This window comes from Erythrolamprus reginae, chromosome 3, assembly GCF_031021105.1.
Source record: "Erythrolamprus reginae isolate rEryReg1 chromosome 3, rEryReg1.hap1, whole genome shotgun sequence".
NCBI lineage: Eukaryota > Metazoa > Chordata > Lepidosauria > Squamata > Dipsadidae > Erythrolamprus > Erythrolamprus reginae.
The window spans coordinates 113,673,360-113,696,753 of record NC_091952.1 but is presented as its reverse complement, the minus strand read 5'-3'; the positions used below and the strand labels follow the sequence as shown (position 1 = coordinate 113,696,753).

At 36.1% G+C, this 23,394-nt stretch overlaps 1 protein-coding gene across 7 annotated transcripts in view; it reads left to right on the top strand.

Moving 5' to 3' along the window:
* Positions 1-23,394, top strand: part of GPSM2 (G protein signaling modulator 2) — a 29,122-nt gene extending 5,728 nt beyond the window's left edge. For 4 of the 7 annotated variants that reach the window (XM_070746417.1, XM_070746418.1, XM_070746415.1 and 1 more), the window contains exons 2-15: positions 3,795-4,066; positions 9,822-10,043; positions 10,843-10,978; positions 11,613-11,755; positions 12,211-12,334; positions 12,964-13,079; positions 14,193-14,348; positions 15,707-15,815; positions 16,064-16,193; positions 17,512-17,582; positions 18,515-18,688; positions 19,010-19,163; positions 19,270-19,487; positions 21,682-23,394. In XM_070746417.1, the coding sequence (XP_070602518.1) occupies positions 4,011-4,066; positions 9,822-10,043; positions 10,843-10,978; positions 11,613-11,755; positions 12,211-12,334; positions 12,964-13,079; positions 14,193-14,348; positions 15,707-15,815; positions 16,064-16,193; positions 17,512-17,582; positions 18,515-18,688; positions 19,010-19,163; positions 19,270-19,487; positions 21,682-21,849 (1,977 nt within the window). In that variant the 5' untranslated portion in view covers positions 3,795-4,010 and the 3' untranslated portion in view covers positions 21,850-23,394. The remainder of the gene's footprint in view (positions 1-3,794; positions 4,067-9,821; positions 10,044-10,842; positions 10,979-11,612; positions 11,756-12,210; positions 12,335-12,963; positions 13,080-14,192; positions 14,349-15,706; positions 15,816-16,063; positions 16,194-17,511; positions 17,583-18,514; positions 18,689-19,009; positions 19,164-19,269; positions 19,488-21,681) is intronic. The other 3 variants (XM_070746419.1, XM_070746420.1, XR_011558614.1) reach the window with 2 other exon arrangements.

Below are 23,394 nucleotides of genomic sequence, written 5' to 3'. Positions count from 1 at the left end.
GACCAGTGATGGAATGGAGCCCTGACGAGCCATGTGCTGGTGCTGCGATAACATGCTGAAGCTGACCAGGCTGTTTGCTGTAAGAATGCTAGCCAGATGAATACCGGATGAATGCTGGGAGGCAGAGGCAGATTTTTTTCTTGTCTTCTTCATCTAAAGCTAATGTGCATCTTATGGTCCAGTGAGTCTTATAATATGAAAAATACAGTATTTCCAAACAGAAGTGGTAAAGAACCAATGGATACTGTTCAGAGTATGTTTCCAGTAATATAGTGTAGCCTCTTATATTATTGGGATATTGGAGAGCTGCTGTGTCCGGTACAGGTCCTAAAGCCTATACCCCTCTCTTCTTTTGCTATTTGGACATCTGTAGCAGCTGAGGGGTAGGGTGGGAGGGAAGGAAAATTCATGGGCAGACTGCCTAGAGAAAAATATTCTACTGGGAGCTTCCTTTTCTACTGAGTAACAAATGAACCGACCCTTTGGAAAAGGCAATGGCAGATGACGACAGTTTCATTTGTACTAGCCTTAATAAGTGAAATCATACTTAAGATCTCTGTAGGTTTTGTTTTGCCCAAAAGATAGAAAAATAAAACCTTTCTGGGTTCTGTTTTTGCCAAAGGTCAATGGAATTTCCAGAAATCACAGTTGAAACTAAGTATATTTTTCATTTTGTGTATATTTTACACAATCCAGTTGTGAAAGTTGTGATATTGAGTCCTCAGTTTGATATTTTTCTATTACTGTAGTTTTCATGTAGTTTATTAAGATAACAATTTTTCCAAATAAAGTTTTTCACAGTTTCTAGAAGAAGGAACACTGGCTTTGAACATGAGCCCGAGATGGGGGTCACTCAATCTTGGTGCTACTTGACCTGTCAGCTGCTTTCGATACCATTCATCATGGTATCCTTCTTTGATGACTAAGAGAGATAGGGGCTAGGAGGCACTATGTTTCAGTGGTTCTCCTCCTATCTCTCTGGTCAATCTCAGTCGGTGTTAGTCGGAGGACAGAGATCGACCCCTAGACCTCTTGTTTGTGGGGTGCCTCAGGGCTTGGTCCTCTCCCCCCTCCTATTTAATATCTACATGAAACCACTGGGTGAGGTCATCTGACGATTCTGGGTGAGCTATCAGCAATATGCAGATGATATCCAGTTACCGTATATACTCGAGTATAAGCCGAGTTTTTCTGCCCAAAAAATGGGCTGAAAAACACAGCCTCGGCTTATACTCGGGTCATTGACAAAGTCACCACACGAGGGCGCCATTGCTTGAGCCAGAGCGAGGAGGCACCAGCTTTTGTCCCCTCTGGCACGCCGTAGTTCCTCTCCCTGCCTCAAGCAAATGAGGCAGCCATTTGCTCCAACCGAGAGGGGGGGAAAGCAATGGTGAGTAACTATTCTTTGCTCTCTCTGCATTGTCCTTAGTCGGATTAAAAAGGCCCCCTGCTGTCAGATTCTCCTCCCCCTCCTTTGAAAGGATTTAAACTGTTTAAAAAATGGTATTTTGTGGTAGTTGCTGTCCTTGCTTGGATAGGATCTAATAATGTGTTATGAGGCAGAGCTAGACAGGAATTCTTTTTCTATCTGTCTATCTTTCTATCTATCTATTTTTCTATCTATCTATTTTTCTATCTATCTGTATCTATTTTTATCTATCTATCTATCTATTTTTCTATCTGTCTGTGTCTGTCTGTCTATCTATCTTTCTATCTATATCTATCTATCTATCTATTTGTATCTATTTCTATCTATCTATTTTTCTATCTTTCTATCTATCTATTTTTCTATCTATCTATTTTTCTTTCTTTCTATCTATCTATCTATCTATCTATCTATCTATCTATCTATCTATCTATCTATCTATCTATCTATCTATCTGTATCTATTTCTATCTATCTATCTATTTTTCTATCTGTCTGTCTATCTATCTTTCTATCTATATCTATCTATCTATCTGTATCTATTTCTATCTATCTATCTATCTATCTATCTATCTATCTATCTATCTATCTATCTATCTATTTTTCTGTCTGTCTGTCTGTCTATCTATCTTTCTATCTATATCTATCTATCTATCTATCTATCTATCTATCTATCTATCTATTTGGTTTTCTATGCTGATAACCTCACAGCAGCTAATGCTGAAGCTCTTCTTTGGATACACTTATTTATTTGTTTGTTTGTTTGTTTATTTATTTAATTGGATTTGTATGCAATCCCTCTCCAAGGACTCAGGGTGGCTCACAGCATATATAAAAACAGAACAATAATGTAAATCCAATTAATGATGAGAAGGAATCCAGTTTTGAAGGATTTTAACTGTTAGGTTTTAGCTTTGTTCCTGATCGAGCTACTTTTTTTACTTTTTAATTTATTGTTAATATTGTTAATTTGTTTACCCTCTTTTAAATTTACAGAGCTAGTTTACTGGTTTTCTTTAAAATAAATATTCTAAAACATGTCTCAATTAATGTAATTTTATTGTTTTCCATTTTTATAAGTTACCAGTAGCCACTGCATTTTCTAACCTCGGCTTATACTCGGGTCAATACGTTTTCCCAGTTTTTGTGGCAAAAATTGGTGCCTCGGCTTATACTCGGGTCGGCTTATACTCGAGTATATACGGTATATATATCCACTCCGTGTCAATTCTGTGAAGCAGTGAGACTGTGAGGATCTGGATGGGAGTCAGCAGGCGCAGACTTGACCCAGACAAGACCGAGTGGCTGTGGATATTGCCTCTTAAAGACTATGCCAATTGTCCATCCTTGTCTCTTGGGGATGAGAAATTGTCCCCTTCAGAACGGGTTTGAAATTTGGGTATCCTCCTAGACTCGCAGGTAAAATTAGATCAACATTTGACAATTGTTGCTAGAGGGACCTTTGTACAAGTCCGTCTAGTGCATCAACTGCAACTCTACCTGGATCGAGAGGCACTCCTCACAGTCAATCATGTCCTTGTCACCTCACAATTAGATTATTGCAATGCGCTCTACATGGGGCTACCCTCGAAGAGTGCTCGGAGATTACAACTGGTCCAGAATGTAGTTGCACATGCTGTTGTGGGTGCACCTAGGAACACCCACATTATACCAATCCTCGCAAGTTGCACTTGCTCCCTTTGGTTTCCAGGCACAATTCAGGGTGTTGGTTATTATCTTTAAAGCCCTACACGGCTTAGGGCCAGGTTATCTTTAGGACCACCTTCTGCCACACTACTCCCAGCAACCGGTGTGATACCACAGAGTTGATCTCCTCCAGGTCCCATCAGCTAAACGTTGGCTGGTGGGCCCATGGGGGAGGGCCATCTCTGTGGCTGCCCCAGATCTTTGGAACCAGTTACCTCCAGAGGTTAAGACCTGGCTTTTCTGGCAGGCCTGGGGCTATAGATCTCGCAGTTGTAATCAGCAAGATCCAGCCATGGAATGATATGTATGGGCTTTAATTGTTTTAAAAGCTTAAGATGTTTTTAATATTTTATTCTGTTTTTAAGCCACACAGAAGCTTTTGGGAGTTGGATGACATATACATTTAATAAAATAAATAAAATAAACAAAAGAAAACATACTTCTGTGACCAAGCTTTAAATTATTACTTTATAACCAATCCGTAAAACAGTATTCAGCATGTATGTATTAAATTTGCCTATATGTGTGAAATAAAGGTTTGCTTTCTAAGGTTTGTTTATGCAAGAATTTCAATTGGTGGATCTTCACTAATCTTTAAAAAATTAATTTGACACTCACTATACAAATGAAATTGAAAACAGCATTTTCTACTCCTTTTGCAGAAATACAACTGAGCAACACAGATGGTAATACAACATATGATATGTGATAAGAATCTCTTTTTCTGATCAAGGAAGAATATTACAACAAGAATTTGAATTTTATTAACTCCAAGTCTTGGAAACATCGGGACAATGTTATGAGAATATTTTTTCATTCCTGGGTGATTTTTCTACATGCTGCCTAATTGATAATAAATTCATTCAGAATGTGAATTGATGGAAGATGTTTTGCTAAACATGTGTGAAGATAATTCATTTCATGTTCGTTACAGGTAGGCATATATACTCATTTTTAATACGTTGAAAAATTAACTGAAAGCTTGTATCTGAATGCTTATTTTAATTATTCAAAATGCTTCAGTGGGTCTGTATATGTATGATTAGTTATACAATGGTATCTTTTCCTCATCCCCATCTTTAATAAATCCTAATTCCCCCTCGCAGCCTTTTTGCTACTATTGTCCCACCTTGCTTCCCCCTCCCTTTAAAACGAGGCTAGGAAAGAAAGCCAAGAGGGGGGAAATCTGAGGGAAGAAGAGATCCAGGCAGATCCCTCTCTGAATAGCCTCCCACCCAGATTTCAATTGATTTCCTCTCCGATCCTCCAGTGAACAGACCCCAGACCCCTTTTTGGACTCTTGATTGCTGGACCTTTATTTTTCCCATTTTGGGGGGGAAATTGGATTTTTATTGTGTCTTCCCTCTGCCCCATGTCAAAAGGAAAATCAGCTGGGCCTCTCCTCCTAGAAGCCCCCCCCCCCGCTCCCTTCCCCCTACCTCCCAGTCAATCCCCCTTGAGTATAGAGGAGTGCGCGCTGGAAATGCATGTTGGGGCAACATGGGAGCAAGCCTTTTGACCTTCCAGTACTCAGCCCGCAACTCTCCGCGCTCTTCCAAGTCCGGCTTGTTGAAGGGGGGCAGCAACCCTGATTCCTCCACTGCCCTCCCTCCATGGCTCCAGCCATCGCTGCCTGGCTTCCTCAAAGACTCTTTCAAAGATGGCATTTCAAAGGTGGCAGCTTGCGTTGGAGGTGCCGAACAGCATCCTGTTGTAAGAGCCGGGCCAGGTGCTTTCCTCCAACATTAAGGCTCTGCCCATTGCCACCACTATGTCAGGATTACAGCTCTTTCATCCCTCTGCTGGGACAGTGCGATGAAGTGGCAGCAGAGGGGTGAAAAAGCCACATGGGTTGCATTGTGGCTCTATGTCATTATGGGCTTTAGGAAGCGCGTGATTGAAAATGTTCTCTCAACCAATTCCAACTTTGTGAGATCTTTTTCTTTCGTAAGAAGTTGGAATTGATTGAAACACGATGGAGAAATGTAATTGGAGCTGGACTTGGGCGACTGCGTTCATGCCCACAGAAGAGGCTCTTTGTGCCACATCTGGCATCTGTGCCATAGGTTCGCCATCACAGATCTAGGATAAAATAAATCTTGCATTTGTAGTACTATAATCATACTGACATATTTTCCTAAAAAAACCTGTAAACCGTTGCCAAAGTTACTAAGATAAATCTGCAATAGTGAGTTTCCACATACAGATTTGATTTATTTATTGCAGTCTCTACTCCCATATTTTCGGGGCTGAAGCTAATGTTAATTCAGTTCCAAAACACTGGAATTTTCATGCCTTTTATGCCTTTAGTCGCTACATGAATAATATATATTGTTTTATTATTCATACATCCTTTGTATGTTTTTATTATGTTTATTATCTTATAAAACAATAGTGTTGATGCTTAAAAATATGTGCAGTGTTTTTATCCAGAACCAAAAATATGGTTTGTATCAGACATAGTAATGCTTTGCTGGCGAAAGTATTCTTAAAGAAGCTGCATGTTATCCTGGGCTTTCATGGAACCACACAATTGAAGGAAAGTGCAGTTTATATTGAAGGAGATCCAGCTAGCTCTTCCATAGCAATGCCAAAGAATGTAAAAGACTTTAGTTTTTAAACAGAACAAAGATAGCAATCTGAGAGGAATACTTATGACACATAGATCATTTTTGGATTTAATTAAAAGTAGTGATCCAATAGAAACTATAAGATTCCAAGCGCATAATCTTCCCAGATAGAAAGATGGAATATATATATAGTACTTGATATATAATGTAGGGCTATATATCTTGTTTCCTTTGCATCATCATCACACTTGAGCCTGCTGTACCTGATCACTATAATAATACCACTGGCTTGGTAACACAATTTGCTTGGTTTTGTTTCTCACAAGTAAATGATTATTTAATTACACTAGCTTGCTTGTTTAAATGATTATTGAATTACACTTTTTGTATTCTAAAGTAATAGAAATTCCAGCATTTCAAAATAAAATGGACTAAAGCTTGAGAAGAATTAAAATATTGAAAGTATTTTTTTAAGGATAAATTGTTGAATGACATCTGAACATAAATACAGGAAATGATATGGATCTGAGTAAAATGGATTGATTGTTTAGATGCAAAACAAAGCATCTTAAGCAACAGTCTAGTGCAAATATTTACACTGCACCCATAATACCAATATACTGTACCTAGAATCCAAAACAAGGCTGCAGTGTGATGCTTGTCCTGGTTTATGCAAACAAATGGAAAAAGGTTTTTTCCTTATACACCTGTCTGTGCTGGGCTTCATATTTAAATACATTCTAAGACTGAACATTTTGATAGCTCTACTAAAAATCTTTTTGGATGATGATGCTCAGTTGTATAAGGTAGCTGTGCAGTCCCAGAAAAATGTTTTAAAGAAATGCAATCCTGTATGATATTTCTACCTTCGAACCAAAGTACTGCAGAGCTTTATCCTACATTATCTAAATTGTATTATTTATTGAGTACTTGGTTATATAATAATTGTTCATGGAAAAGACCGAGTAGGAAGCTGTTTTCATAGATACATAAAGCTAGGGGGAGCCATTTAGATAAAAGTCCAAACTCTTGTTTTGTGCAGTAATTCTAATTAATATATGGATTACAAATATTTATCCAAACATACTTACATGCACTTAGTAAAGAATGAAAATTGGCTCAAATTGTTATGTCTGTCCTAACATTCAAATAATTTTGTTTTATTCCTTGTCCTAAAATCTGAAATGATAGGGAACAGATTGGCCTTCTATGTGATTTTTTTAAGGTAGTGCACCTGCTCCCCCTCCCCCCAAGATAAAACTTTAAAAAGAACTTTCTTAATTTCCAGGCTTGGAAACATTTTCATTTTCCATTTCAAACTTATTGCACTTTGCCTTAGAATTAGAAATTAAGAACTAAGTGATTTGGAAATTAATACAGTGAAAATTACAATTCCCTTCTTTGCTACTGTATTACACAGCTGTTTTTCAAAGTGTGTGTGTGTGTGCGTATTTGTATATGCACACAAAGATATACACATACAGTACATATATACATACTCGTAAGCCAAAAATGAATTAGTGGTATGAGGGGAATTACAAAATTAATTCCATTAATAGTATTGTACCTTTTAGGCACGGGGATAGAATGTATTTCATTTTAATTGGATGTGACGTTTGACATAAGGTGCGGGGAGAGAAAATCTCTTGAGAGGAGAGGATTAGTTAACATTACCCTACTTTCGTTATTGCAATTGTAACAGTGCTGTAGTCAATTTTGTTATATCATTTTAATAAAATGGAAGAAAATACAGTACCTGTTTGCCATTTCTGAGAAATGCTATAGGTATGTTATAGTTAAGCAAACTGGGACACTTCAGGGGCAAAATATAAATTTTACTTTTCCTGCGCAAGCTAAGAATGTCTGTCATATCGATGTGCTTAGGCTGCGGAATGTCAAAAGCAAAGAGGTATGGAATTCTTTCACTAATTTCATTTTATATGTGATCTCTAATTATGATTTTATCAAAAACTCTTTATCAAAATACTGAGGAAGTAGACCTATTCAGAATGATTTTCTTTTTACAAGTGAGCATTTGAAACATACTTTATATGTATATTATATATGCCCTAATTTCTCATTTATGACTTCCTTATGACTTTTCTAAAATGTAGCTTTTTGTTAAACAATTGTGCTAGTTTTATGTGTACATTTATGTCATCTTTAACAAATTCTTTGTATTACACTAAAGTAGAAATAGTAGCTTCAAACACTATTTGATCTGTTTCATGGTGGTTAAAATAATAAAAGGAAGTTTCAGATTGAAAAACATTAACAGAGTTATGGTATTTGCACGTTAAATAATTGATGTAAAAGATCATTTTTACAAAAGTTCATCAGGCATTAGGAAAATAGAAGGGAACAATGATTACCTTATTCAGAATATGTACAAGATAAATAAATAAATAAATAAATAAATAAGATAACACCTGTTGCATCATATAATGTGGATAATTACTCAGTGTTCTTTGGTTGCACAGTAAACCAGATGGCATTTTTATTATTACCAGTAGAAAAATGGTTGAAAAGGAGCTTTAATGGCTGGATCCTCTGCATGGTACAGTCTACCTCCAAAAGTTGCTTAAGTACTACCATTCCTCCCAGATTTTTTTAATTCTGCTCAAATTTGCTTATAATCCTATACAGTATAGTGTTTCAAGCCAGGCAAAGAGGAGAATGGAGACTGGGAAAATAGAAACCAAGAAAGCCCTTTAAATGCCATTCTTACAGGTAGTTCTTACTTACAATGGCCATTGGGATTGAAATTTGCATTGCTTAGCAGTGATGCCATAAACTGTGAGATCATGTGATTTCTGTAATTAATAGGTGACAGCAATCCCTGTAGTCCTGGTTGTTATTGTAGCACCAGGACTGCAAAGGTTGATAAATGGGAAGAGGTGCCACTGTATATTATTAGTTTCAGTTAGAAAAGGAGGAAGGCCATTGGGTATTGGCAGTGGATAGTAACTAGGCATAACAGTGGGTGTGCAGAGGCCCACTCCTAACAGGTACTCTGAAGATGGGCACATGTCATGGGGAGGGGACTGCAGTGGATAGGCGCTATGGAGTCTGGGTGAGGAAAAAAGCAGGATTGATAGCAATTTCCTGCCAGCTTCCCTACCCTTTCCTGTAGATTTGAAGATTCATGTTTGGAAAAATTTCCTTGTGAGAAGCTCCAGAGAATGAAAGAAATCATAATCATGTAACCGTGAAGCATAGAATTTCAAGAATTGGTCATAAATACCACTCATTCAGCACTGACATTAATTTTTGAATGGTTGCTGAACAAGTGGTCATTACTTGAGGACTACTTGTGCTGCTATTGATAACTTAATACTACATATAGTATTTCACCAGCACATATGCCTTCTCATTAGTTACTATCCACTGCCAATACCCAATGGCCTTCCTCCTTTTCTAACTGGAACTAATAATATACAGTGGCACCTCTACCAAAGAACGCCTCTACTTACGAACTTTTGTAGATAAGAACCAGGTGTTCAATTTTTTTTGCCTCTTCTCAAGAACCATATTCCACTTACAAACCCGAGCTTCCGAAATTGTAACCGGAAAAGGCAGGGAGAAGCCTCTGTGGGGTCTCGCTAGGAATCTCCTGGGAGGAAACAGCCGGAAAAGCAGGGAGAAGCCTCTGTGGGCCTCTCTAGGAATCTCCTGGGAGGAAACAGGGCCCGAAAAGGTGGGGAGAAGCTTCTGTGAGGCTTCTCTAGGAATATCCTGGAAGGAAACAGGGCCGGAAAAGGTGGGGAGAAGCCTCCATGGGCCTCTCTAGGAAACTCCTGGGAGGAAACAGGGCCTCCACCCTCCCTGTGATTTCCCCAATCGCACACATTATTTGCTTTTGCATTGTTTCCTATGGGAAAAAATGCTCCTTCTTACAAACTTTTCTACTTAACAACCCAGTCATGGAATGAATTAAGTTCATAAGTAGGGGTACTACTATATTTTAAGCTTGTGATGCAAAAAAAAATCCTTCAATAAGTACTTGAAATTCAATAAGTATTTGAAATAAATTAATATGTTTCTATTTTGCTTCAATGACTATTAGAGGAAATCATCAATATTTTAAAACACAAGTTTTGTTACATTTCATATTTATAGAATGGAAGCATCATGTCTGGAGCTTGCGTTGGAAGGGGAGCGTTTATGTAAAGCAGGGGATTGCCAAGCTGGAGTATCTTTCTTTGAAGCTGCAGTTCAGGTTGGAACAGAAGACTTAAAAACACTCAGTGCTATTTATAGCCAGCTGGGCAATGCCTATTTCTATTTGCATGAATACGCAAAAGCTTTGGAATATCATCATCATGATTTAACTCTTGCAAGGTAAATGCAGATTTTGGTACCTTTATGTCAGCCCTTCAAGATAGGCTAGTTCAAGAAATAGTCATAGCATGGGTATCAGTAATACTCTTTATTGTAGTAAAGTGGAATGTCCAACTCTTGAAAGCTTTTTCCTGTCTTACACTAAGCACAGTCAAAGTGGGCTTCTTTGAATTTCTTTCTTACACATCCTTCCATTTTAGGACTATGTAACTTCTCCCAGGCAACTTTAACATTCATTGTTCCTTCCTCCCATAATAACAGCCTCATATGTTTTCCAATTGCTATAAAGTTATTTATACTTTTTCTAGATATTAACACATATATTTTACACTATATAATTGGGTATCTGATCCTCTGACTTGTAAAATAAGCTCCAGATATATTTTATCTGGAACATAGTATAACCACAGGATAATGTTATGCTGATAAGTGTGAAGTACAATTTAGCCAAACATGTCGAAACACATTCATTGGCACTTGTGAATATGAAATATATTCTTTCCCTAATATGGATCACAAGGTGTTATTTTATTCTTTTTATCTTTTCTAATGATTATACATTAGTTAGGAATACTGGTAGATTTGAAGATCTTTGAGAAAAAATGAATTAGAAAAAATTAACAATTATATAATGAGTTAGGATAATTAAGGCTCGGAGTAAAATGTTTCAGCATAATAAGCGTATAGTTGCTGACACTTTATTAAACTTGCTACCAAGTTTAATAAAAATCTGCTACTCAAGATTGAGCTGACTCTTTAACAGAAAAGCAGGAGGACTGACTAAATATCCAATTTTCAGAACAATTGGGGATCAACTAGGAGAAGCTAAAGCTAGTGGCAACTTGGGAAATACCTTAAAGGTCCTTGGGAATTTTGAAGAAGCAATTGTATGCTGTCAGAGGCACCTTGATATTTCGAGAGAGCTAGGTGATAAGGTAAGAAAAATCACTACAGTCAATATTGAAAGAAAAAACTATTCTTTGAATATTGGTATTATTTTAAGATAAACCTGATACCAGCAATAGAATAATGCTATTTTGATAAAGTTCTTCAAGCTTATTAGTTGATTACAATGGTATCTTTAGATGTTGTCTCCCTGATCCAAACCAAAAAAGGAAAAATAATCGGAAAATATTCTTGCTATCTTTCTTCCTGAACTAGTATTGTGGAGTTCATAAAGTATGTTTTGGGAAATGAGGGGCTTGGGAGAAAATATTGTTCTGTGACATAATACAAAAGTAAGATGTGAACAGAGGATAATGTGGAGATAGTATATAATAGTAAAAATCCCTACAACTAGTCCTTGATTTAAAATCCCAATTGAACCCAAAACTTCCTTTCTAAGCAAGAGTGTTATTAAGTGACATTTGCTCCACTTTTTGACTTCTTGCTACAGTTGTTAAATAATCACTGGAGTTGTTAATAACATGATGGTTAAGTGAATCTGACTTCCCCATTAACTTAGTTTGTCAGATTTCTTGCCACAGTAAATAAGATTTTTCTGTTCAATTAAGTGAATAGCTATATAGCCTAAGAACCTTTAAGAAAATATTTTATTTGTATTTGTAGGTGGGAGAAGCAAGAGCTTTGTATAATCTTGGAAACGTGTATCACTCTAAAGGTAAAAGTGTTGCCTGTGCAGGTACCCATGATCCAGGAGAATTTCCAGATGATGTTAAAATTGCCTTGAGGAAAGCTGCAGAATATTATCAGTAAGAAAAGCTTTAGTAATAGATTAATGTTTCAAGGGGAATACAGTTTTTAATCATCCTTTTTATAATACATTAAAATTTGTTATTTTAATTTTTTTAAAGCCACTTTTAATTTTATGATGTTAATGCATAAAAATTGGAAGATATAAAATTTAGATAAAACTGAGTATAATTTAAAATTTCAGCTCTATTTCTTCTGCAGTAGAAACTTAAATAAGATGAATGTCTAACAAGGAAAAATAATTATTGGACAATAGTCATCAATATTGTTATTATAATTTATAGCATGTGAAATCACAGGTGATTTTAAGACAACACCTTAAGAGGATGGCAAATAGTAATATAATGAACATTAAATCAATCTTCATAAATGTTTTTTTAATTATTTTTCATAATTGTTACTTGTACATTTCTTCCATTATAAACCTAAACTTAAAACTTTGAATATTAAATAGGGAAAACCTGACAATTGTAACAGAATTGGGGGATAGAGCTGCCCAAGGACGTGCCTATGGAAACTTGGGAAATACACATTATCTTCTGGGCAACTTCCGAAGTGCTGTTACAGCCCATGAACAGGTATTAAAGAATCAAAGTCGTTTGGTATTGCTAATAGTACTAAGGGAAGGAGTTCTTTGAAAAGATGGAATTGAATGGGGTAATTGAACTATTCTTTTCCCCCAGGCCTATACAATTTATGCATGGTATGTTTGTGTGTATGTTTTGTTTTTTTAAATAAGGGTTTTTAATTATTTTAAACATTAGATTTGTTATATGCTGTTCATTATTGTTGTTAATCTACGGAGAGGGGCGGCATACAAATCTAATAAATAAATAAATAAATAAGAGAGTGCATGTTGGTCTGTTCTGGTTCTTTGTAGTTTATATTATTGGTTTAAAAAGTACATTTAGTGTATCTGGATAAAGTTAGTGAAGCATACACTATAGTTTCCTTGATTTCTTCTATGAAATATACTGTATACAGAAAGATGGATATTTAAGGAAATATCTATGACATGCCTAAGTTTACAACAGTGATGAGCCAATTTCTTCATAATTGTAATTTGAGGATTCCCAGTAATAAAAAATATTCTGCTAAACATGTTTTGGAAAGGGAAAAAGAGTGAATCTCTGTATTCACTTTGTGATTTATTCTGGCAATAGCATTGAGTATTATTACAATAATTAATAGGCTAATTCTTTTCCAGCGCCTTTTGATTGCAAAAGAATTTGGTGATAGAGCTGCAGAAAGAAGAGCGTACAGTAATCTTGGAAATGCCTATATTTTCCTGGGAGAATTTGAAACTGCTGCTGAATATTATAAGTTAGTTTCAGTATAATTTTATATTATTATTAATACATTTACTCTGATTTACTGCTGTCTTAAAATCAAATCTTTTAAGTTTTCATTAGCTTTAGCTATTTCAAAATAATACTTATTTGTTGTCTTCAAGTGTTCTTGGCTCCATTTGTTTTCATCATTTATTTTTATTATTGCTTAAATTTGTTATGTAAGAAAATAAATGCAACCTTATCCAGTCATAATTCTATAAAACTTATAATAAGTTATAAATATAAAATATTTAAGTTGATAGAATATATATTTAAATAGTTAGACATTTCTTGTATTTGAATCAAACTGGTTCACTGAATACAATAAGGCTCAATCCTTAAAACAGAATATAGCTTTTATTGAAAACAAAATATAACATAAATTCTATCCCAGCGGTTAAGACATGATGTTTAAATTTGGTTTTCAGTGCTAATGGCATTTGAAACAGGGCTGCTTTAGCTGATTGGGAAAAGAATCTCATCTGGGTATATAAACACTGAGAACTTTAGGTGGTAGATATCTGCAAAATTATCTCCCCAGTAATTCTGCAAAAGTGCCATTATTTTTTAATTGCATCTGATTACACTGTGTGGTATTTCATTTATATTCTTTAGCAATGTAACTTGATTTAATTTATAAGGTTAGGAAATTGTAGCACATTAAGTATCTTGCTTGGGATCTTTCAGTACAGATAGAGACTTCTTGGAAAGGGGAAAACCCAGAAAAAAAGAGATTATTGCTGAGATATGCTGGATAATTGAGAAAATGGAAAAGAAATATTATAAATGCCCATAATGATTGTCTAGCTTTCTTGATATGCTGATTATCTGTCACTTCCACATATTCCACTGATTATTTTTTATCACATTAATTGGTTGACAAATAGCTAAATGGCAGCAAAACATTTTCAGTATTAATGTATGCCACAATGTATACCAAATTTTTAAAAAATTCCCAGATTATATAAAGAGCAGTGGTATATACATTGCATTGGATTTTATAACAGATCTAGTAAATATCATTACTATACATTACTTTATTCTGATACATTGACTATGGTGATTTGAATCGTATAAGTAAATACTGTATCTGTTTTTCCTTTAGGAAAACATTACAGCTTGCAAGGCAGCTTAAAGATAGGGCTGTGGAAGCACAAGCGTGTTACAGCCTTGGAAATACCTATACCTTACTTCAGGATTATGAGAAGGCGATAGATTATCACCTGAAACATTTAGCAATTGCTGAAGAACTGAACGACAGGTAAGAGTTTTAATTAATATAGAGATTTTTGTTCTCTATAGAAATACAGTGGTACCTCAAGATACGAACCCCTCGTCTTACGAACAACTCGTGATACGAACCCGGGGTTCAGAAAAATTTTGCCTCTTCTTACGAACTTTTTTCGAGTTACGAACCAGCGTTCGGAGACTGCTGGGAAGCCGCGCGGCTGTTTTAAAAGGTGACAGCCGGGCGGCGGGGCTTCCCAGAAGCCTCCCGAACGCCGGTTCGTAACTCGAACAAAGTTCGTAAGAAGAGGCAACATTTTTCTGAACCCCGGGTTCGGTTCGGGAGGTTGCTGGGAAGCCCCCCAGCCCGGCTGTCACCTTTTAAAACAGCCGCGCCGCTTCCCAGCTGTCTCCCAAAGCCGAACGCGGAAGTTCGGCTTTAGCGTTCGGCTTCAGGAGACAGCTGGGAAGCGGCGCGCCTGTTTTAAAAGGTCGCAGCCGGCCTGGGGGGCTTGCCAGCATTGTTTAAGAGAGGATTGTAGTATTAATTGCAATAATAAAGTTATTCTGTCTGTTAATGGAGGACTTTGCTCCTAGATTAATTTGTTGGAGCACAAATCAAAGACTTGGGGTCTTCTATTGGCATTTGGGTACCAAGTAGAAAAACTGGTAGACTTGCCCATTAGTATTGCACATTTTACATTCATAAAATGAGCAATTTTAAACTCAAAGAGTAAATCAATTGTTTGAGATGTAGCTATTCATAAAGTTAAGGACTCTGTTAAGTATTATTCTTATATGGGCTCAACTGTGCAACTTTTTCGATACTTTATGGAAGTTATCTGCCAGATCTTTTAAAATTTCTCCATTATAAACTTTTTTGGAAAGTTTTTTTTCAATAGAAAATGACAAATGTTTGAACTAGGGAAGATGTTTAATTTCTAAAATATTCCAATAATTAATAAATATTTATTCTGTAGTGACTAGCATTATCACAGAGATTAGTGTGCTTTCTATATCTTCAGCTTTGTAGTTACACAGCAATTTGTTAATTCAAATATTGCTATACTTTTTAAAAAACATTTTAAGACTGTTACATTGAAACACAGAAAAGAAGTTGTAATCTGACTTTGATAAACATAATTAAAGTAAATTACAGTTAATATCATAAATTAAAATGTACCTTACATATTATATTTGTTTTTTTTCCTGTTAAAAATAAATCCAACAACAAATTTTTAGAATGTTTGGAGATTATGATTAAGGTCCTCAAGAGTCCTTGAACTGTACATATCTATTTAAAATCATTCATATATATTTAGATGTATTTAAAAGCTCTCTTTTATTTTTAACTAGAGTATTTGATGTGTATATTATTTAACTGTGTTCCAGAATTGGGGAAGGAAGAGCATGCTGGAGTTTAGGGAATGCATGCACAGCTTTGGGGAACCATGATCAAGCTATGCATTACGCAGAAAAGCACTTAGATATTTCAAGAGAGGTATGTGCACATATTCTTAATTCTTGGTTGTGTGCATTTTTCAAATAAAACAATGTATCTATTCTATGTAATTGGAATAAATTGATTAAATAAAATTAAGGAAAAACAGACTGAAAGTTTGAGGGCAGGGATTATTTTGGTTTTATATTTTGTAAGACATTCTAAGATTATTTCAGAATGATGTGTGAGTCAAATATTTTAAATGAATAAAATAATTTACATAAAACATCTAATACCTTTGATTGCAGGTTGGAGATAAGACTGGAGAATTAACAGCTAAACTTAATCTCTCAGATCTTCAAATGGTACTTGGTCTTAGTTTCAGCACAAACAACTCAATGATGACTGAAAATCAGATTCCAGATTATAACTTGAATGGTAGATATGCCCAATAATTTTTAGTATTGTTCTTTATTAACCTTCAATTCTTTATTATTTTCTGTATGATTACCAAAATGCAAAACATACCTGCAAAGGACTACATTTTGTTTGACCTTGGGCCAGGGTGGGTGTGGCCTAGATGGGCTTGACCAGCTTGATGTCACTCATGTCAGGTTTCCTGTGGCGGCCCAGGCGCTCTGTCAGTGAAAACAGGCTCCCAAGCTCTGCTTTTGGCTGCAACAGCATCTTGCAACCCTCTGCCAGTGAAAACATAGCTTGGGAGGGGCACTGTGGCCCATAATAAGAACTTCCCTTTCTTTTGGGAAATCTTGATAAAAGTCAAGTACCATTTCTGAAGTAATTTCTCAAGTTAAAAGGCAACATTAAATGTGAATTCTGCTAAAAGTAAAGAAAATAAATTAATGCATTGATCCTATAATACTTACCATAGACATGGAGGAAAATCAATATTACTAGTATAGAAGTTTCCACCATAGAAATATTGTATATTGTTTGTTCCTACTTTAATTTGTACAAAAATATACTTTGTTCAAAGATTTTTAACTTTTGTAGCTAATGAAGCTAGTGTGAGACCATAGCCTCATAAATCTCCTTGTACAAATTTTGTAAAAAAAGATTGAAAAATGAAATATTATAAGAGCCATATTATTCAATAAATACGGACATTATCAGTGCTAAGGAAATGATTGGTAGATATGTCTTAGGTTGGATTTTAATTAAGATTTGATGAGGAACACCAAAAAGTATACAAGGCCATTTATATATTATTTTAAAAACAGCTTGCAGCTACTGAACTTTGTAGCAAACAAATAATTGTAAGCAGAAACAAAATGTTGGAGATAGAACAAATGATCTCTTCCCTACTTTATCCATTAAGTCAGGAGTATCAAACTTGATTTCATTGAGGGTCACATCAGGGTTGTGTTTGGCCATAGAGGGCTGGAATGGGGGGCATGGCCATCTCAAAGTCACTCGTGCTGTAGGCACCTGCAGTAGCCTGAGTGTTCAGCCAGCAAAAATGTGTTGCTGAGGTCAATTTTGGCTGCAATGGCTTTCTGCAACTCTCTGCCAGTGAAAACGGAGCTCGGGAGGGATGCATGCAGTCCTCCTGAGTTCCATTTTCGCTGACAAAGGTACTGCAGGCTGGTCCTTTGCTGTTTCCAGGCCAGATCTAAGCAACCCATGGGCTAGATTCAGCTCCCAGGCCTTGAGTTTGACACTCCTGCATTAAGTTCCTTAAGTTGTATACTTTGTTCCTTCAAAGTAACCCATTATTTAATTTTTGTAATTCTAGGCACTAAACAGAGGTTAGGACGCCGCCATAGTATGGAAAAATTGGAACTTATGAAATTAACACCTGAAAAGGTTAGTGTCTTTTAAGTGGAAGTGGCTTTGTAAACAAATATTTCATAATATTGGGTCCAGATAAGAATGCATTGATTTTCTAATAATACAGGTATATAAGTTTTCTACCATAAAAGTATTATCCCTTATGGATTTTATTTGTTAAATTGTGCAAAAATCTTGTAAACTAACGTAGACAATGTCTAACCAGTAGTTATTCTTATAATAAAGGTATATTTCTTACAGATTCATTTAAATTACAGCAATAAGCTACCAGTCAAAATAATAATATATGAAAACAGAAAATTAGATAATCTTATCCAGAGTTGACCTTTTAATGGACTCCAAAACTCCATACCCGCCCTTTCTTTTCCCTGCAATGCCTAGGTTGCTCTTAAAAAACACACCACACACTAAACCTCCAAGCTTATCCAACAGTAGTTTCTCTTTTCTTTCATTTTCAATTTGGGAGGGATAGCTGCCTAGATTTTCAGACCCTTTGCATTTGACATATGCTCTGGGCCCTTAGTAGTATTTGTTCATAGCATTTGTGTGAAGAAGTTAAGGAGGTCAAAAGTATTATCCCTGATCCAAACCGTGTCATTTTCATACTCCCCTTCCCTTTCTGAATTCTATGTTCAGGTCCCAAAGGCATGTTGAAAGAGCAAGAGTGAGGGGAAACCTGTAGATTGATGTGACCCCAAGTTTGATTGTCAGTCTCATATCTAGCACCTTGGAAATATAGAATTTGGTGGCAAGGAATTTTTTTCCTGCAATTATGGTCAAATTGATTTGCAGTGTTGGTTAAAGCACTAGTTTAAAGCATTGGTTAAAGCAAACACAGAAATAAATTACCTATATTTCGGTGGGAAAATTAAATTAACTTGCATTTCATATAGTGAAAAACTGTTTTCTGGAATTTTTTTTAGTATACACTGTTATCTGTTTCCTAGGTTCAGGATTGGAACAGTGAAATTCTAGCTAAGCAGAAACCATTGGTTCCCAAACCTTCAGCAAAACTGCACTTTGTAAATCGATTGAAAGGGAAAAAGTACAAAAATATTACTTCTTCTAAAGTTCTTCAGGATACTAGTAATTCTATTGACCATCGACTAAATTCACAGAAGGTATTTGTGGAGAAATAAATGTTTTAAAACTTCAGTGTTTTATTTTTTATATGATATAAAATATATACTTTATATTTATAAATGTACTTTATATATAGTATAAAATGTATACTTTACTATTGTGAAAACATTTTTAGAAATATGAGGTTTTTTATTGCTTTGCTTAATTTTTTAAAATGAAAACTCATGTATTCTTATTTATTTACTAGCCTAATATGCCATTCCAATTGTAACTGATTCGGAGCATTAATTGTAAGACTCTGCTGTTTTATAAATGGCTGGCATTATTTGTATTTACTTTTGTACTTTATTATTTTTAAGAAAAGCAGTTTAGAAGTCCCTGGAGACGAAGGATTTTTTGACTTGTTGAGCCGATTTCAGAGCAACCGAATGGATGATCAGCGATATTGTTTCCAGGACAGGAACAGATTGACAGTGACGGCTTCTGCCACCCCATCCAGAATTATGCAAAAATGTAATTAATTTTAAACATTGCCACCTCTTTAAATGAAATTAGATATCTCTTTAACCAGTATATTATTGCACATCTTAACTGCTTCTACTTGTAATTTTTTCTGCAGCCTTTTCTGCTTCAATGCTGTCTCCACATACAGATGAATTTTTAGATATGCTTGCTAGTTCTCAGAGTAGACGTTTAGATGATCAACGAGCCAGTGCCAGCAATTTACCTGGACTTCGTCTTAATCAGCATAATAGTCAGTCAGTCCTTGGTCACCTGATGGCCAGCAAGAACAGTGAACCAGATGATGACTTTTTTGATATATTAATAAAATGCCAGGTGAGTTTTTGGTTGATTGGATAGTCTGTATGGCATGGATTCTTAAAAAGACATTCTAAAACAAGTAATTTTCATAGCACCTTCTGATGGTATCTTTTGTCAGTTGAATAATTCAGTAAATTTGGAAGTAAAGTGGGGGGGAAAGTATTTAGTCAGACACCAGTTGTGCAAGTTCTCCCACTTAAAAAGATGAGAGTGGCCTGAAATTGACATCATAGGTAGACCTCAACCACGAGAAACAACATGAGAAAACCCATCCAGAAAATCACATTGTCTGATTTTTAACGAATTTATGTGCAAATTATGGTGGAAAATAAGTATTTGGTCAATAACAAAAGTTCATCTCAATACTTTGTTATATATCCTTTGTTGGCAATGACAGAGGTCAAACGTTTTCTGTAAGTCTTCACAATGTTGGTACACACTGTTGCTAGTATGTTGGCCCATTCCTCCATGCAGATCTTCTCTAGAGTAGTGATATTTGGGGGCTGTTGCTGGGCAACATGGACTTTCAACTCCCTCCAAAGGTTTTCTATGGGGTTGAGATCTGAAGACTGGCTAGGCCACTCCAGGACCTTAATATGCTTCTTACGAAGCCACTCCTTCACTGCCCTAGCGGTGTGCTTGGGATCATTGTCATGCTGAAAGACCTAGCCAAGTTTCATCTTCAGTGCCCTTGCTGATGGAACGTTTGCACTCAAAATCTCACGATACATGGCCCCATTCATTCTTTCATGTACATGGATCAGTCGTCCTGGTCCCTTTGCAGAGAAACAGCCCCAAAGCATGATGTTGCCCCCCCCCCCCCCAATGCTTCACAATAGGTATGGTGTTCTTTGGATGCAACTCAGCATTCTTTCTCCTCCAAACAGGATGAGTTGTGGTTCTACCAAACAGTTCTACTTTGGTTTCATCTGACCATATGACATTCTCCTAATACTCTTCTGGATCATCCAAATGATCCCTGGCAAACTTCAGACGGCCCCGGACATGTACTGGCTTAAGCAGGGGGACACGTCTGGCACTGCAGCATCTGAGTCCCAGGCAGCATAGTGTGTTACTGATGGTAGCCTTTGTTACATTGGCCCCAGCTCTCTGCCAGTCCTTCACTAGGCTCCCCTGTGTGGCTCTGGGATTTTTGCTCACCGTTCTTGTGACCATTTTGACCCCACGGGGTGAGAATTTGCGTAGAGCCCCAGATCGAGGGAGATTACCAGTGGGTCTTGTATGTGTTCCATTTTCTAATTATTGCTCCCACAGTGGATTTCTTCACACCAAGCTGCTTGCCTATTGCAGATTCAGTCTCCCCAGCCTGGTGCAGGGCTACAATTTTGTTTCTGGTGTCCTTCGACAGCTTTTTGGTCTTCACCATAGTGGAGTTTGGAGTGTGACTGAGGTTGTGGACAGGTATCTTTTATACTGATAACAAGTTCAAACAGGTGCTATTACTACAGGTATTGAGTGGAGGACAGAGGAGTCTCTTAAAGAAGAGGTTACAGGTCTGTGAGACCAAGAAATCTTGCTTGTTTGTAGGTGACCAAATGCTATTTTCCACCATAATTTGCAAATAAATTTAAAAATCAGACAATGTGATTTTCTGGATGTGTTTTTTCATGTTGTCTGTCATGGTTGAGGTCTACTTATGATGTCAATTACAGGCCTCTCATGTTTTTAAGTGGGAGAATTTGCACAATTGGTGTCTGACTAAATACTTTCCCCCCCACTGTATGTAAAAAGGACATAATTTTATTTAAAATCTTTTTAATGTTAATGAAGCAATTTTATCTGATAATGTTAAGTTCAACTCTTTGGCAGGGGATAAAAAATAGAAGAGTAGATTGTGTGTAGGACTGCAGTCTTTTGATCATAAGTTACTATCCAACTATGAAACTTAAGTTAAAGGATTTCATCCCTTTGTAGGTAGGTGACTTAGTGTATGTAAGGACCGGCAGGCAGCATTTCAATGGCAGCCTCTTCTTATATGTGGACTTCTGGATTTTCTTCTACATATGTGTTTGTTCATCAAGTGAATATTAAAATTTAAAATAAAAATCATCTAATCTATTAGAATAACTGTTCAGAATAGTTCTGGAAGACACTCAGGTTTGAAATAGATGCGAGTAGGGTTCCCATGGAAAAATGGACTAGCTGAAACTCTAAAATAAAACAGTGGTTTTAATATGGTCTTTTTTAGGGCTCTCGATTAGATGACCAGAGATGTGAGCCACCACCAAACATTCCAAAAGGGCCAACAGTTCCTGATGAAGATTTCTTCAGCCTTATTTTGAGATCACAGGGGAAAAGGATGGATGAACAGAGAGTCTTCCCACCATCTAATTTGAAGAGGCCAAGTTCTACCTAATGGACCTAAGCTCATGTGAAAGAACAAGGGATGATTATGTAAAGCAGCAGCAGATAGTTTACAAATAATGCCTTCAGGGGAAATATATATATTGAATCAGTATATGTACATATAATACGGTACAGTCATTACTACCACTGCTTAAAATCAGACATTGAATACTGGTTTTAAAATCAGTTGTATAGTGTTTTATTTCCATACTGTCTGCTTTTCTGTTCATTTCTCTTTAAGTAGATATACTGTTATTAATGGAATCTTTGTTTAAGGTACTTTTGTCACAAATTTAGGACAACTTTTTCTGCTAAAATATGTAAACTGTAGAAATAAATACAATTTTTTCTAACTTTTACATATTACAGAATGTTTTAAAATGAACAGTATTATTGTGCTTTTTTTAAAGAAAACATTTTAATACTGTTGTGTTTTTTATCTTTTTATCTATAAAACAGTATTAAGCTGATGCAAAGAAAAGAAGCCAATTCCGTTTAGGCCAGGAACAAAGCACCCAAAGGCTTCATCATCACCTTTCACTGAGCTTTAAAAAAATAATTAAGAATTTTCATTACAATAATAAAAAAATATGTTAATTGAACTTGAAGGGAAAGGGAAAAGATGATTCCTAGTGTTAAATAGAACAAGCATAAGCAAATGTAATAACTTTTTGCCCTCTGTAAGGTTACAGGTATCTCTTCATTCCCTAGTTTTATCCCTTATTTAAAAGCAAATCCATAAAACTTTTAACTTTTCATGCCGCAAACAGACTATAAAATGTTGCTGGAACTTTAAAATCTCAGTTTTAAACTTGATCAAATAGATTGTATATTAGGCTATTTTTAATCTTAATTCAATCACATACAGGTAATCCTCAATTTATAGTTCGTTATTTAACGACCATTTGACTTTACAAATGGACCCTCCCCCAAAACTGCTAATGGCTGGATTTTGAAGGCATGACCACTAGTATCCTTGTGGTTATTCACTGATTGACTGTAGAGATGCTGCAGCGCCCCAGCTCACTTATCCCATAAAGGCGATTGAATGAGGGTGGGTGGAGAGAAGTGTGACTCAGTTGGGGAGGAACAGGCCCAAAATCTCTGGATCCAAAGATGCATGAAGCAGAGCATGGGGTGCCTTGGAGCAGAGGAGGTCTTAGGACGTCTGGGAGGGTTTTTCCTCTGGGGCCTGAGAAACCTGTGTGTCATTTAATGATCCACATAGTCATTTAATGGCCATGTTGGGAAGAGCAGGTATGGGGATTTATAAGAGAGACAACCATATTGGTGCTTTACTTAATGGTTGCCCTGACTTTCAACTGTAGTAGGCAGGCTCTATTATGGTTGTCAGTTGAGTACTACCTGTATTGTAGTAGTTGATTTCTATTCTTATCCCATTGTGCAGTTTTATTCAAGATTTTAATAATTGTCTTTTGTAGAGCCAATAAGAAACATTTTCCAGGTCATTTTCTCAATTGTTTGTATTTTCTTTTTAATTTTTAAATTCCATCCAGTTTCTTTTGTATATCCAGTAAAATATCCTTTTCCAAAA